This window comes from Rhyacophila brunnea, unplaced genomic scaffold (genome assembly GCF_057557595.1).
Source record: "Rhyacophila brunnea isolate RB1 unplaced genomic scaffold, BYU_Rbru_1.0 scaffold_10, whole genome shotgun sequence".
Classification (NCBI taxonomy): domain Eukaryota; kingdom Metazoa; phylum Arthropoda; class Insecta; order Trichoptera; family Rhyacophilidae; genus Rhyacophila; species Rhyacophila brunnea.
In genome coordinates, this window is record NW_028232752.1 from 7,180,291 (window position 1) to 7,196,378 (window position 16,088).

The 16,088-nt window shown below is 33.2% G+C and overlaps 1 protein-coding gene across 2 annotated transcripts in view; it reads right to left on the reverse strand.

Moving 5' to 3' along the window:
* Nucleotides 1–16,088, reverse strand: part of LOC147078852 (mannosyl-oligosaccharide alpha-1,2-mannosidase IA-like) — a 607,020-nt gene that overhangs the window by 71,805 nt on the left and 519,127 nt on the right. The window contains exon 2 of one of the 2 annotated variants that reach the window (XM_085950259.1): nt 9,784–10,555. The exons of the other annotated variant lie outside the window; for it this stretch is intronic. Coding sequence (XP_085806385.1) covers nt 10,484–10,555 — 72 coding nt within the window. The 3' untranslated portion in view covers nt 9,784–10,483. Of the gene's footprint in view, nt 1–9,783; nt 10,556–16,088 lie in introns of those variants that run through there. 2 annotated transcript variants of the gene reach the window in all.

Genomic DNA, 16,088 nt, shown 5'->3' on the forward strand with positions numbered 1-16,088 from the left:
ATATACGTGGTCACCGTTGATGACATTCGTGTCGTGTGTCCCATGTCCGGAAAATGTTTGCCATACTTCGACGTAGTGGCTGTGTTTCTATCCAGATAAAAGGACGCTATCATTTGCCTTGCTTGAGCCATTGTGAAGAGAAAACATTCGACAGAAAATAGAATAATTTATGTTTCAATGATATTATATATACCTACTTGAGAAAACGATATCCTAGTGTATTATAATATTGTACGCCATTGCACGGTATCCAGTGTTCACTTTTCTTTTAGTAACAATCCATCAGGCGGGAAATCCCCGGGAGCCAGTCGACACATCTCCCGGGGTTATAATTTGCACTTACAGGTTCGATTGACGGCCTCGGGCTGACATTTATACTACAAATACTACAAGACCCGTGAAGTTTGACGGATACCTAATAACATTATTTAGCCAGAGTGTTCAACAGTGAAGAAGAGAAAAATGTGACGGTATTTGAAGCGCCAATATTATCAACACAAGGTATCAGATTATTATTATTAACAACAATTTTACTAATGGTATTATAAATGCGTTTAGAAATTAATAAATCTAAAAAATCTTAACACCACTGCACATGGATTTACTGAAATATGACTATATTCTAAAACATTAGATCGAGAGGTTTAAGAGAATACTATTTTATGTAATAAAAATACTTTATGCAGTCATCAAATGTTTAAAATAAATATAAAGGACAATAAGGCTTAAAAATTATATAAATAGATTATCTACAATGTTTAAGGAATGTCCAGGCTTAAGCTCTGAAAATACAATAAATCTCCATGTTGACCTACGTGGTGCACGTGGGCCGTTAAAACGGAAAATAAATAAGACTTAAAATTTTTGAAGGAAATGATTTGAGGTTTGTGTTGGGGATGCTGTTTCCGCTTATTTCGATATAAAATACCTACTTCAAAATGTCTTATAAACGAAATCTTGTCAAACTGATTTCAAAAAATTGTTTTTGCTCTCCTGTAAAATTGTGTAATGAGCAGTTATAACCGTCTGCCATCACAATACCGAAATATGTTAATATACCTGCTGAAAGTATTACAGAGTTATTTTACAAATCTTGAAATCTAAAGAGGTAAAAATAACAAAAAAAGAAATGAAAAGAGCAAACGATTGTCATTTTTTATTACGCCGACGTCCAGAAGGTCACAATATGAAATCTGTGCGACACTTAATCTAATCCGACAAGGTCCATAATTTCCCACGAGGTAGGCAGAAGACAAAGAGGGGGTCGGAGAAATTGGTCGCTTAACCTGACCTCGGTCGGGGGGTGGGTTTTTTATTGTCCGCGAAGGATGCCCCACTTCATAACATTGCCGCCCTTAAAAGAAGACACTTACTGGCACAATAAAGGTTCCTTCGCACGAGGATTCTTTGTTATTCGGATTGTCCAAGTTTTTTTCATAAATAGTAATGTGAACTCAACCACTTCACAGCATTCTGACCAAAAATCGAGGAATATAATATAGTTGTGCACGCAGCACGCACATTCCAGTGGCGAATACTCAATAGTAAAAGATTATTAATTAAATTTGACGTTTATCTTAAGGATATACCTCAGCTAGGGCACGGTCTAAAACGATCGTGACTACGCGACGCGAAGATTGTGCAAACAACGCCTGCAGAATAAAACATAATGGTAATGGAGGCATGGTCTAAAAAGATCGTGGCTAGGCGACGCGAAAATTGTGCAAACAACGCCTGCAGAATAAAACCTAATTTAAACCTAAAACTCTTTGTAGAAAATGATGATTGTTGCATATTGAAATAAATGGTAATAATTTGAACGAAATATGCAATCAAAACTCTCCATTTATTGCGAACAGATTCCCACATTGCATTCGAAGTTAATCATTAACTAGCACTACCAATCAGACACATGGCCTGAATAATATAGTTGACTTTGGTTTTCAATAAAAACGTCATAATTATCGACGAGATCTCTGCATTTTGCCAATTAGCCGTTAGTCAAATCAAATAGTCAATCAAACCCAGGAAGTGATACAGTCCATTATTTTTATGTTCCATTTTTACGAGCTTAAAATGCATAGAAACCGATGTCGACGTCAGCTGCTAAAAAATCACGATATATTAAAAAAAAAAATGAAAACGATAACAATACTTATATATACATACTATGATTGCGTCATACGAGAGAGACCAATAGATTACACGGGCAAATTAGCTTTGTTCAAAACGACTGATGAATGCAACTAACATCTGTGGTGTCATTATTGGCTATGAAACAAAATAACACCCAATAATATAAGACAGCTAGCAGTCTAAATACTTGTTACTTTAAATAAATATTTAAATACTTATATAACTTTCTCACTTAAAAAAATATATACCTATGTGCAGCTTCATTAATTTTTCAATGTTTAAAGAACTGAGTGCAAGACTACTTTCGTTTGTTTTATAAAAAAAAATCATTTAGTTTTTACAATATATGTTAAATTTTAAAATTGGGGTAAAATACACAGATAGTATGGAACACCCTGTGCTGCCTTTGCGTGAGAAATGCGAAATTATCTAATACCAGAGAGCTAAAGCTTTTACACTCTCATCGCTACACACGCACTATGTTTATATTCGATTATATCGAAAAGTAAATCGACAACACACATGTGTTACGTTATATCTGTATGAAGAATCTATTTGTAACGGTTTAAAAATAGATATCGTTATTAACAAACAATATTTTGTTTGAAGAACATTGTATGAAAACCCACTTTTGGATTACCGGTCTGTTTTCAAATTTAAATAGAATGTAGGTATTGTCACTGCACTAGCACCTGTTTACCGAATTTTAAGTATGACTATATGGAAAAAAATCGGTGTGTGTACTTATGTAAGCGCGTTAGAAGTTATACTTCTTTGGCGTAACAAAACAAAAAAATAACAAAACAAAATATTATTGCAGAATGTACCTACTTTGGAAGAAAAAAATCTCAAAACCTGTGTTTGAAAAAGTTAGCAAACCGCTATTTCGACCACCTTTGCTTAAACAGATGACTGTACAACTATTATCGTTAACAATAATAATTTATTACAAATCAAAAGTAAAACATAGCCTATTTAATGGTTTAAATGAAACGTGATATTGGCTTTTGTGAGAAAACATAATAATTATTATTGTCTTCAATTATTATAAACCGCTAATAAATAAATTGCCATGGGATATGTGACAAATATTGTCTTAAACTGTAAAAATATGTATTTTTGTGTATGAAGTGTCTTAATATTGTAAATTTAGGTACAACATACCATTGTTTGAATTATTTACCAACTCAACATTAACAAAATTTATTTATTTATTGATATAATATATCAATAAATAAATAAATTATAATAATTATAATTATACTCATAAATAAAAGTTGCAACATTCAGTCTTTACCCAACCGGCCCAAGCCACAGCCCTCAATATCAGAACTGAAAATTACAAAACTCCAGCATTTAGAACACCCGAACGTCGCCACGCAAATTATGTTGCATCGGCGGGCAAACTTCCGTCCCACGCCAAAGTAATGCGTTATATTTGCGCGTGAAACTTCATCCCACGCCAATATACACTCTGATCTGTTTTTCCAAACGCACCTAGAAAAGTATAACTTCAAAATACGAAAATTGAGCGTGACAGAAAAACGATGTGACACAGTTGACAGATGTCAGAGATCGTATTGCGTTTGAATAATTATTATTGGTATTGAGACGACCACGATGGGAATTTCAGAGTATTGACATACTCCTGGACTTCCCGTCTTTAATGGGAGCCGGAATAAAGTTTTGTAGGCCTAAACGTGCAGCTTGGCCACATAGTCAATTAACAGAATAAGAAAGACTTATGACGTATCACTTGGCTATCTGGATAAAAAGGAATATGTTAGATATAGAATACTGACTACAATATGTACCTATATATAAAATTTCAAATCAATGGCTTTTAGTATTATATTAAAGATTCATAGCATTAAAATTGTAATTAATTTTGTAATAGCTTGTAAATCTGTGTAAGATTCTTTATGAGTTTAAAAGAGATGGATGTAAAAGATGTAAGAGTGGAAGAGAGTTAGCATGAAAGTTCTTTTGCAGTAACTGTACTCGCCAAATTATCACGCGAGCGTTTTAAAACATTTAAAAGTCAGTCGAAAAAAATACCTAATCACGAGCAGACGTAGAGTTAAGTTCGCAAACTCTCGCGTCAAAAATAAAACTAATGTCGGCCATTCATTATTAGAATATAAGTGGTATTAACATATAGTTAATTAAGGAACTAAGTTTAAGGAATTATAAAAACGTTAATAATAAACACATGTCACTGTTAAACATAAGGTTCTTTCTTGTAAAAAAAAAAAATAATAACCATTAAAATACAAAGCCACGTGCTTACCAAAAAACAAAGACTTTTATTTAATCTAATTTTGTGAATCCTGAGTTCAACCAATACCCTGAGCTAGCCCAGAACTCGGGATATCTCAGTATCTTTAGTCAACTGCAAAGCATACTACACAAGGATTCTCATCTTCGAAAAGGTGTGGAGTGGTATGGCCACTTTATCATAAACGTCCGATAAAAGCTGAGCATTGAAAATTGTCGTGAGAGAGCGGCCGTAATGCGACGTAATTCCGCGCACTTTCGTCGTCGACAAAAGAGGTAGACCTCGTTACACCGAAGCGGTCGGATACAATTGCATTTGGGCGGGACTTTTTTTTTTATTCTCTCTGTGCGGCGGTAAAAGGGAAACGAAACAGTGTCGCTTGGGAAACACGGTAAGCCACCGCAACTGAAAAAGCGCACACGAAATAATGGATGTGCCATAGAAAGGCAAAATATATATATATAAAATACAAAAGGGTAGCAGCGAATTGATTCAATAATAGTCTATCTATCTGACAGTTATAGAGAATAAAAATTACAAGATAAAAAGAACTTTCTATATACTTACCACGTTTTTAAATTTTCTGTTGAAACATATAAACTTGACAATTCTTTGTATTAATAAAAACTTTTTATTGTACTGAATGTCATTTTGATATTTCATATTGATTTCCATAGTAACGCACGTATATATTAATAATTAAGTTGCTAGGACCCGCTTAGCAACCGACAATAATAACTTTCCACACAAATCAGAATTAGCTGAAAATGAATTCAACTCTGCTTAAAAATGGCTAAAAGTATTAAAAGAATGCATTGTCGCCGTGTTCTGATATATTCTAAGTTTCAAATGTCTAGCTAGTCGGGAGGTTAGTTAAAAATCTTCAATCTTTCAAAATACAAATCTTGGACCATGGGCGGCCCAGTACCATTTGATCCACGGACCGGGGGTTGGGGACCACTGACCTAGCATGTAAAGCGATCAGTGAAATATTATTTACATTTTTCCCGATTCATATTATTAATAATCAATTTATATTGTTGACGCTAAATATTGTATTTAATATTGTACGAAGTTTTGATTCAAATATTCAATTTTAAAGACGAAACCGGTTTAACCGAGTAAATAATAAATTTTGGAAAACACAAAGAAATCGTGTTGTGTTTCGTTTCCCTTAATCTTAAACTCCTTCTTGATTTGAACAGTTTTAAAAGTTATCGTATTTATGGATATATCCGAAAATCTCTACATTGTCCAGTGAATGCTACACAACATTTTTTAAGCAAGGATATTGTATTTTTCACAACATTCTTACTCAGAGCAAGCCAAATCAGTTCAAAAGAAAAAAAATGTCGTCTAGCTAAACCGCATTCTTATGTTGGCACAAATGATAGGCCCCGAACATAAAAAGCTCCAGCTATTTCCGCTGTTACGTTCCGAACGTAAAAAAGAGGCACTTAAGGGGAAAAGGCAAACATTTCCGGTACATACTGACGGAAGTGAGATCTCGCTCTCTCTCTCTTTAAAAACGTGAAGTTATCTTCTGAGCTTTTCAAAGTCCGCGCGCACCGGAAGGGTCCGTCATCATTTGTGACGATTTCGTGGAACTTCGAAGGCCTTTTGTCGTTAGTTTAGAGAAATGTGTTCGAATGACATATTCATAGGTAGTAAGAACCTGCCTTCAAAAGGGATTTTTCTTGTTTGCCGACAAACTGCTCAAGTGCCCATGATTTCTTGTATGAAAAAAATATACAGTGTACGTTATGAAAACATCATGCGTAGAATACTTTTATTTTTGTTTTAACAACAAAATGAAAAAAACACGCCAATGAAAATGTTTATTTTTTACATAGCGTCTATTTTTTACAATCTGAATTGAGTCTTCCATGTCATTTTATATTATATAGCAACCACACAAGCTTATATTGTATGTATAAATTGAGTCATGCAATCATAGATTAGCGTCTGACTTTCGTCATTTTTCAGCCACGTGAAACGTCTATGATAAACAATATTCCAAATTTCTAGTTGCACAAAATAAAACAATTCAATGAAACCCTGCCTAAACCAAATCATAATTGTTTAGGTCTGTTATGGGCGATCTGACAAAAATATTGCACACCTTTTCAGTCATACATACTGGTTTTCGTTAAATTACGAATATATATTACACATGGTGCTGGTCAGTTCTTCTATCAATAAAATATCTAAAATTATGTATGGTTTAATGGCATAATTATTTTTTTTTTATAGATAAACGAATATTTTTTGACTAATATCTACTATAGTTTGGATTAGGCAGGGTTTAATTGAATTTTAAAACTATTTACACATTGTAATCTTAGTTCAATGAAAACAAATACGTTTGAATGACAAAGTTTAGTATGCATTATTTATGTCGGATCTTAACAGTCTACCACCACTCTTCGCTACTGGTCGGTACCAATCAGACACTGCGTGCCCCCTCCAACGTGACATCACTGGAGGTCCTTTCATTGGCGGCCTTAGGCCCGAAAAACTGGTAGATCAATTTTGAATATAATATTTTAATTTGCCTTTTCGTTGTATACTTACAAGACGTATTGCAAATTGACTTTTTATACATTATATAATAAGTGCTAGAAATTGTTATAGATAGGTACCTACTTACCCTTCAAAAAATGTCCATTTTTCATAACGCCAACCCATCGTAACCGAAATTGCACACAACGCGTTATAATTTTTTGTAAATTAAGTCCACTTTTCTTTCTTTACTTTTTGAAAAATCATTAATCACACGATTATAAAAATTGTCTATTTTTCCCACATATTTTTTTTCAATACTGAGTATTGCAAGAGCGGTCAGTCTATCTTGGCCCATCGTATTGCGTAGAAAGGTTTTTATTCTTTTGAGAGTGGAAAAAAATCTGTCACTTTCAACTGTTGTCATTGGTATGACGCAAATAAAATGTTTCGTTGAAATTATTGCTGAGTAAAAAATGTAGAAGAGAAACTGCACTATTAGCGCCATGCAAATCATCTCGTTGATAAAACACCAATAATTCATTTTTTAGCTTGGTTATGTTTATTTCTTCTAACTGTTTTACCAAATTTACTTGACTTGTGGGAAAATTATTTTTAAAGTCAGTGTAATTTTCTTTATTGAACAAATCGGATATAATGAGATGATCGTTGGATGTGAATCGTGTTTCTATTTCCACTATAATTGTATCACAGACTTCAATTGCTACTGCGTTGCTATTGTCATCTATCCGTCGCTTTTTATGTTCACCCGTTGCACAGCTGGAATTCGGATTAGTGCTAGCTTCATTTCTGATTTCGGAAATATATTTTTTTAAATTATCGATGTATGTTTTTATCTTAATAGCGTCTAAGTTCCTTTTTTCATGTGTTTAAATAAAATTTGACAATGAGGCATTATTTTGTGAAAAAAAGTCAACCAATAAATAAAAGTGTTTTTTTTTCCAAATTATTTATTAAGTTTTGGGCTTGACTTAGGGTATTGGTGTCATTTTCTCTGTCCAGTATTGAATTTAAACACTGTAAAATGTCTTCTCGGTACAAAAAAACTGTCTCCACACATTTAGCATTGAAGCACCATCTAGTTGGAGCTGCTTTCGGTAGACGCACTTTGACGAATTCATCTAATATTTTCGTTCTTTTTGGTGATCTCGAAAAAAAGACGGAAAATGATTGGACTGTGGCAAAAAAAAACTTTCAGACCAGTGGTTATGGTGGATGCTTTTTGCAGAACTAAATTAAATTGATGAGCATAACAGTGGATGTACTGTGCTAGTGGAAAAGTTTCGCGGACTCTCGTCTGAACTCCTTCAGTTTTCCCACTCATTATGGCTGCTCGTCGTAGCTTTGCGCTATTAGCTGTCGGGGAATAACTTCCAAGATTCTCAGCTCTTTTAAAATTTATTCTGTTAAACCTATTGCCGTGCACACCTCTGGATTTACAAACTTCCAAAATCTTACTATATTGTCTTTTAAATATCTCACAACGAAAACCATTTGCGTTTTTGTGGAGCTGTCTGTCGTTTCGTCAACTTGAATAGCTACGTAATTAGATTTTTTTATGTCACATTTAATTTCTTCTTGAGTGACTTTTAATATTGAATCTAGCAATTCGTTTTGGATAGTCTTCGAAATTCCTTTGAATGAAGTTGACCTTTCTAAATGCTCCTTCATAACAATATCTATTTCCTGCATGAAATTTATTAATCCACGAAATATACCAGGATTATCAGACTCTTTAGACTCATCATGGCCTCGTAAGGCCAGCTCAAACGATCCGCAAAATTGAATACACTTTAATATATTTGTTAAAATTAAACGATTTTTATCGACAGTTTCATTGTGATCAGCAATCGATCTGCGGTACGCACTATCTAACTGAATTCGGATATCTGTTGTTCCTAATAAAACAAAACTCATAGAATTATTTATGTGTGCTGTTGACTTGCTATGCTTTTTTATTTTTTCTTTAAGATGTTTTAGATCACCAACACCAAATTCTGTTTATTGCTTTTCATTTTTGCAATCAAAAATTAAACAATGAAAACAAAAAAATAAATTCCTTCGATCGCAACCACATATCCATTCGCAAAAATGATAGCTTTTCTTGTTGAAATATCTGTTAACATCTTTGCTTTTCTCTTTCGTTGTTTGAACTATTTTCATATCCGGCATGTACCTGCCTAATATCTTCGCTTGTAGACGTTTATCATAGTTAAATGTCTCATTTTTTATTTCGTTTAAAATATAATCCACTGAATTAGACATTTTGTGTCAGTTCAAACAAATAAACCGTCGTGAATTCCACAAAACTTCACAAAAATGTAATAAATCACTAAAAACCAAACTTTGTGTGTATATTCGTATAATAACTGCACCAAAAACTATTTACATACGTTTAAAACAACCAAAGACATTTGTCGAAACTTGTCAACTGTCAGAAAAAATACATCATACAATAATCTCCGGCGTGGCAGTAGCAAGGGGCCCTAGTCGACTTTATCATTCTGTTTCACATAATTAGCTGAAAATATTTTTTGTTTCACACTCGGACAATGGCCGAAAGGCATATAATCCACGCATCCTTGGAACTTAAAGCGTCGAATATTGTTGTATATCTTTCTTTGTCTAATGTATGAAAAATGAGAGAGAAAATTTTATAAAAATTCTCAGTTTGGGTCAAGAATTGAATTGCCGGACGTTGGCGGCGAATTATCGCCCATCGAGAATACAAAACAAAAACACAGCGTACGCCTTATAATTTCAAATCCACCGATTATTATTAATATTATTATATGACATTGTACATATTATTAATATTATTATGCCGATTGTAAGGTATTTATTTTGGGAGGACAATGACCGAATGACCTAATGGGAGAGCCGCGCTTGGGTCCTTTCAAAAAACTTATTCTACGTTAAAATCATTTGTGTGTTGTGTGTCTCAACGTTTACATAATTCATAATTCACAAAATTTAAGAATGCACTATTCTGATCATTGAACATACATCATTTTTGAAAAATACTTTCTGAGAAAATATATTATAACCAAAAGATTTTTTTTTTTGAAAAAAGTAAGCCACCCCGGCAGGGAATGGAAACCCTGCATCTCCTGGGTTTACGACCCGTCCGTCGCATGTACCTCTATGCTACGCAGTGCAATACTAATTGCGACAAGATTTAACTATTGGTCTTTTTAATACCTACTCATCAGGGTTCTTCTAAATCAAGCTACTTTGGCAACCGGTTTTTGTTTTATTAAATCAAAGTAGATACCTATTACTTCAATTACTAACCGACGTCGTGGATTTCTCCAATATTTTTTATGATGTAACTTACTTGAACTTGCTAATAATTTATAATTAACAATTTCTTTTATGCAACGAATAATTCACAAGATTTAAGAATGTACCATTCTGATTATTGAACATACATAATTTTTGAGTAGCTTGATAAGAAGAAGTAGCTTCATTTTCAAAAATTATGTATGTTCATTAATATATGTATTGTCAATAAATAATAGGTAATACATTTGCCATACGATACCATTATTTTGTATTGTCTTGAATTTCTCGCGTTGATTCAAGCGGGATTTCATTGTATGAATCGACATTTCTTACCTAGAAAGAAGAGAATAACAACGTTAATATTATAGGAAATATATTAAATAATTTTGAATGTGCCAAAAATGTGGACAAAATTTAAACCAATGAGATTAAAGTCTTTAAAGTATTAAAAAGTAGTTGTTTATTCATTTAAAAGGGGTTGCCATTTGTGGTTTTGATAATATGTGGATACATAATTGATTAATAGACAGAACTGTTATTATGTTTGTTTTATTGTATGCACTTGCGGATGTATATATGGATGTATATATTTAGATAATATTAATTTAGTATTTAATAGTTTCATGCCATATTCGGACAAACATGATATGCGTGGAACGACTATTTAATTGAGAGAATATCTATTGTCAACTGCTTGATTTAAAGGTTTGATATCAACTGATTAATTTGATGTTCGAGTGACGGGTACTTAATTATCGTCTGAAATCGTTAATTGAATTTTCTGTTGATAGATTATATACCTACCTAATATATATTGTAGAATATATAAATATAATAGGAATAAAAATTGCAGATGTTACCTATTGGTTGGTTTTTAATATTCAATTTTACCCTGCATATAGCAAACCATAATAGATATTTTCTATCTTTGATGATTTGGTTTACGCAGGGCTTAAGACGATATCTACTTCAGTGAAACGGCAAATAATTTTCAACTATAGGCGCGACGAAATTTTGGACTCGCTGGCATTCGGAGAGCGAACGTCGAGCCGGGAACACGTCAATTTGTTTCGTGATGGCGACGGGGGTATTAATTCTTAAATTGTGTAAAGATGACTAAAAACGTTACCCATTTACTTGAAGAAAAAAAACATGTCAATGAATATAATATATTATTATTGTTACTAATAGAACATACGTTAAAGTGCCCAACACCACCCGTCATATATGCACAGCCGTGGATATGCACGGCCGCTTTCTATGACGCTATGACTAATAGAACAATAAACAGAATGTTAAATGGACGCATGTTGGATTTATATGACAAATTATATTTCGTTCGGGATGCGTCATTTGCACCCGCGACCCGCAATCCGCGCATCGCCTAGCCACGATATTTTTAGACCATGCCTCAACTGAGGTATACCCTTAAGTAATAACTAGCACTAACATCGAAAATCGCCATTAAGTGCCGCGTCCTGACTATTGATAGTCTTGTAAAATGTAAATAACCGACAATATAAGCATGTGTTATGGTTCCTTTTGTAAAAATTGCATGTGCACCAATGTTATACTAATCGAAATATAAAAAATTGGTATATTTGAATAGTTCACAAGGCTACAAATCGAGTAATATAAGTTTGAATAGGTTGAAAATAAAATTCTATATTCGAAATGCACCGAACACGAACGTTCCCGCCCATGCGAAATCGCTAAAGGCGGAACCGCGCCTGATTTTCCAGTCACCACTATATCACTGGAAGGTCCTAGCCTTAAGTTACTTGCTCCCAACTTACCTAGAAATAAATTGCATTTTCAATTGCAATACTCAACCGATACGAAGTTACGAAACTACGGCGTCATACAGACATAGCGACGACTGCATATTGGAGGGAAATAAACGATTCGTAACTTTGTTTGTTTGTCCATCAAGTGGTAAATTTTATAAATGAATTATTGAACATACATAATTTTGAAAAACACTTTCTGAGAGGAGTATATTATAACCAATAGATATAATCTTTTTTGAAAAAAGTAAGCCACCCCGACGGGGAATCGAACCCTGTATCTCCCGGGTTTACGCCCCATCCGTCGCATTTACCAATATGCTACGCAGTGACATACTAATTGCGACAAATTTTAACTATTGGTCAATTTTAATACCTACTCATCAATCAGTATGTCACCCGTCGGGGTGGCTTACTTTTTTCAAAAAAGATTTTATCTATTGGTTATAATATACTCTTCTCAGAAAGTGTTTTTTAAAATTATGTATGTTCAATAATTAGAATGATACATTCTTAAATCTTGTGAATTATTCGTTGAATAAAAGAAATAGTTAATTATAAATGAATTATTGATCAAATGTATTGTGTTATTAAATATTGAAATTTTATTGTAGTGTGCTTATTGCTTCATATTTTGTTTTATGTTAATAATTTAGAATGTTTTGTTTAGTGTCCTTAATGATGTACTTAGAGACCGACAAGTTTAACATGATGCTCCGTGGCGGTGCTGCCGCGGAGCCTCACGTTAAACTTGTCGGTCAATAGTATGAAATATTATTATCCAATTTCATTAATTTAAATTTAATTCTAATTGACAAAGTATTATTGGACGGATAATTCAATGTATTGGTAGATTATATGTGTCGCCTTTTAAATGATACACAGGTACCTGTTTTATAAAGATTATTCAGTTGAAAATGTCCCTCTGAGGCGGACGAAAGCGGTCCAGATGTATTTATTAAAAGTGGAATAAATACTTGGTGTTGATCATATAAAAAGAAAATATTTACGACACGCGTTTCTCACATATAATGCTACGCTTTATCAAGTACTGGGTGTTACTTACTAGATATTTGTGAAACGATATACTTGACAAAGCTCGCCATTTGAGCGGACACGTGTGAAGAAATTGTCGTTACGATATAAAATATATTATAACATGGACAATAATATCATAATGCAAAATTTTGCAATTTATCTATAATAGTAGCCAATTGCACACTCCGATAAAACAGTTTACCGAACAAATTGTACTATATAATGTTGTACTAATCGTTTGAAAAAATACTATACCCATGTATCAAAATATCGTTATAATAATATGTTTGTTGGTGTTCGATGCGTGTGGGTTATCACTTTGAGGGTTGCCGATGTGTCGTAGGGTGTTGAAGGTGATGATGAAGAAGTCGAAGATGTATGTAGGAGCGAGTTTTATTAGGCGTAACGGTTGGTACAATAGTATGTTACAGCAGTTATGTTACAATACTAAACTTGTGATAGGTACGGATCCGAGGTCCGCATCTCGGTACAATCAGATGTTGGGCGAAGCGATATTAGAGACTGCGATGGTAACATGCTGGAAACGTATATTCGAGTGACTTTTGATAAATCATTATTCATAATTTATACAGTCGAAAGTAATACATATACATTATATTCTAGTGCATAATTATCTTGAACGAGTCAGCGGTTTAAATTCGAGTAACTGTGAATGTTATTTATCATTACAGTCATAATATAATATGAGACTATGGGAATGGATATTCGACTAATTTTCCATTGCGATAGCGTATTTCATATCGCCATCCAATCTGCTGATACAGATAAAAGTTATTTACTGGAATATGAGTCGCTGAGAAATTATTATTGCGGTCGAATAATTTGATACATTAAAAATAGATATTTGATCAATAATATACTGACAGCTACATGTTCAATTTTAAAACGACGATGTTTACAATACGGTATTATAATTACAGGGTAGGTATTATAGTGATATATACATATTTTCGAAAAATTCTAAAGATTGTTAAGATCCCAAAGATACCACACAAATCTTAATTCGCATTGGCACATGTACCATTTAGCTTCAGTTTCGCATATTTAGGCTATATAGGGATGGGTATCTTCAACGTCTTTGGGGAAACCCCAGTAAAATGTAAAGAAAACGGTAGTCGACACTCGACTGTCGAAAGTTTGGAGTCCGGAGCGATAAATCAGTATGTGCACCCCACAGTGCAACCCGATGAAGCGTGAGATTAAAAAACGAATAAGAAAACTATTTGGCCGGTGAGTGCCGAAATGTAAGCACTGTGCTAGGAACCGAAACAAACAATTAAGGTATGTAAGTAAGTATAGGTATCGATAAATAATGTTATTAAGAAAAAAAGGACCTATTAATATAATATATAATATGTACCTAACTAACTACTCGCTAAAAAAGTGGAACATCATTCACTGTAATATTAAATTGTATATAGGTATATATCGTCTCTGTTCTGGCAGAACACACTAACTGGAGAATACTAGTTTTGAGTAATTTAACTTTAAAGTTTTTAAAATGTTTGAAATGGTCTATCATGTGAGTTTATTAAGTAATCGTAAAAAGGATGACTTTAAAATAAAGACTGTTTATTTATTAAGAAGGTTTCCAGACGATAAAGTTTGAAATAAGGAACATTTTGGTATAACTAACTCAATATGTCATTGTTTCGAATTAGTGTCTTCTGCCAGAAAAATGACGATATTATAGGTAGAAGTCTGTCTTCTATAAGCAGGCGTGCCGGTTTCACCCTCGCTTTACCATCCATCTAGTTCCCACCCATTGAAAACTTGAACAGTTGAACGCAAGGGCACAATGATTTCCGTTTGACGTGTACGCCAGTTTATAGAATACAGACTACTATCTGGTTATGGTAAAAATACATCTGACAAAGATTAAAGTGTACTAATGTTTGTAAACATCTCTATGTAGTGCAGTGGCGAAGGGTTACATCTGGAAAGAGGTAGGCTGTGGAGATCTGATAAAAAGAGCACACTTGTCAGGTATACTTACGAGAAATAAGAAGATAATCCGATATTTACTACTAATGAATAGGTACATACTAATAAATTACAACGACAAACTAATTCAATGAAACTTCAAAAAACTCACGGACGACATAAAAATGAGCGATGTGTTTAAATTACGTATTTTTCAAAACATATATAGGTACGTACCCAAAATCATTAGATAAAATTTATTTTTATTTATAAAAACAATCTATATGTGCTTATTATTTATTAATATTCGATTAAGCGCCGTAGAAAATATTTTTTGAAATTATCTAATTATTAATGATTTTGGACAAAGTGCGCAGTCATGACAACAATATTATGCGCGAATGTTTTAGGCTCTGCGGTAGGAGCTTACCTTATTTCATACAATTCGATAGACTTGCCGAGGTTACGAGACGTTAAGTCCATACGAAAAAAATTCAGAATTATTTCACACATAATCGGACCTTTATTAACGTCAAGAAAGATGGCGCGGCGCGCTGTGGTATATTTTTTTAATACATTTGCAGATTGTTTTTACTGTAATACATTCCGACATATTACGACAACTTTCGTTGCCAAATGAATTATTTTTATAGAACATAAAATAATGAAGTGGTACTTATATACATATGTGAATATGCAATTAAAAAATATTTTTCTTAAGAAGGTAGGCTTTAAATAATCGCCTAGTATGGAGTCTAGGTACGCCATTGATCTAGTAACACAGGTAGGGGTTTTTTACAAACACTTAAACTATTCATAATTTGTTTGTAATATTTTTTATTGTGATCTTTGACGTAATAGGTAAGTGATAAAGTTTTTACCTACTTTATTATATTAATTTATTATTATATAAGTTAGAATTCAAAGTATTCGATGTCAGTGTGTATTTACCTTTTGGTGAGTGCGCATAGTATGCCGAAAGGCGAAATCCGGGTCGCAAAAAAAGATTTAAATGGAATAGTACAAAACTTAAATCCATTAGATTTGCAGACTATGTATAGAATTTATATAATTATTGGTCATAAATATTCCTAATA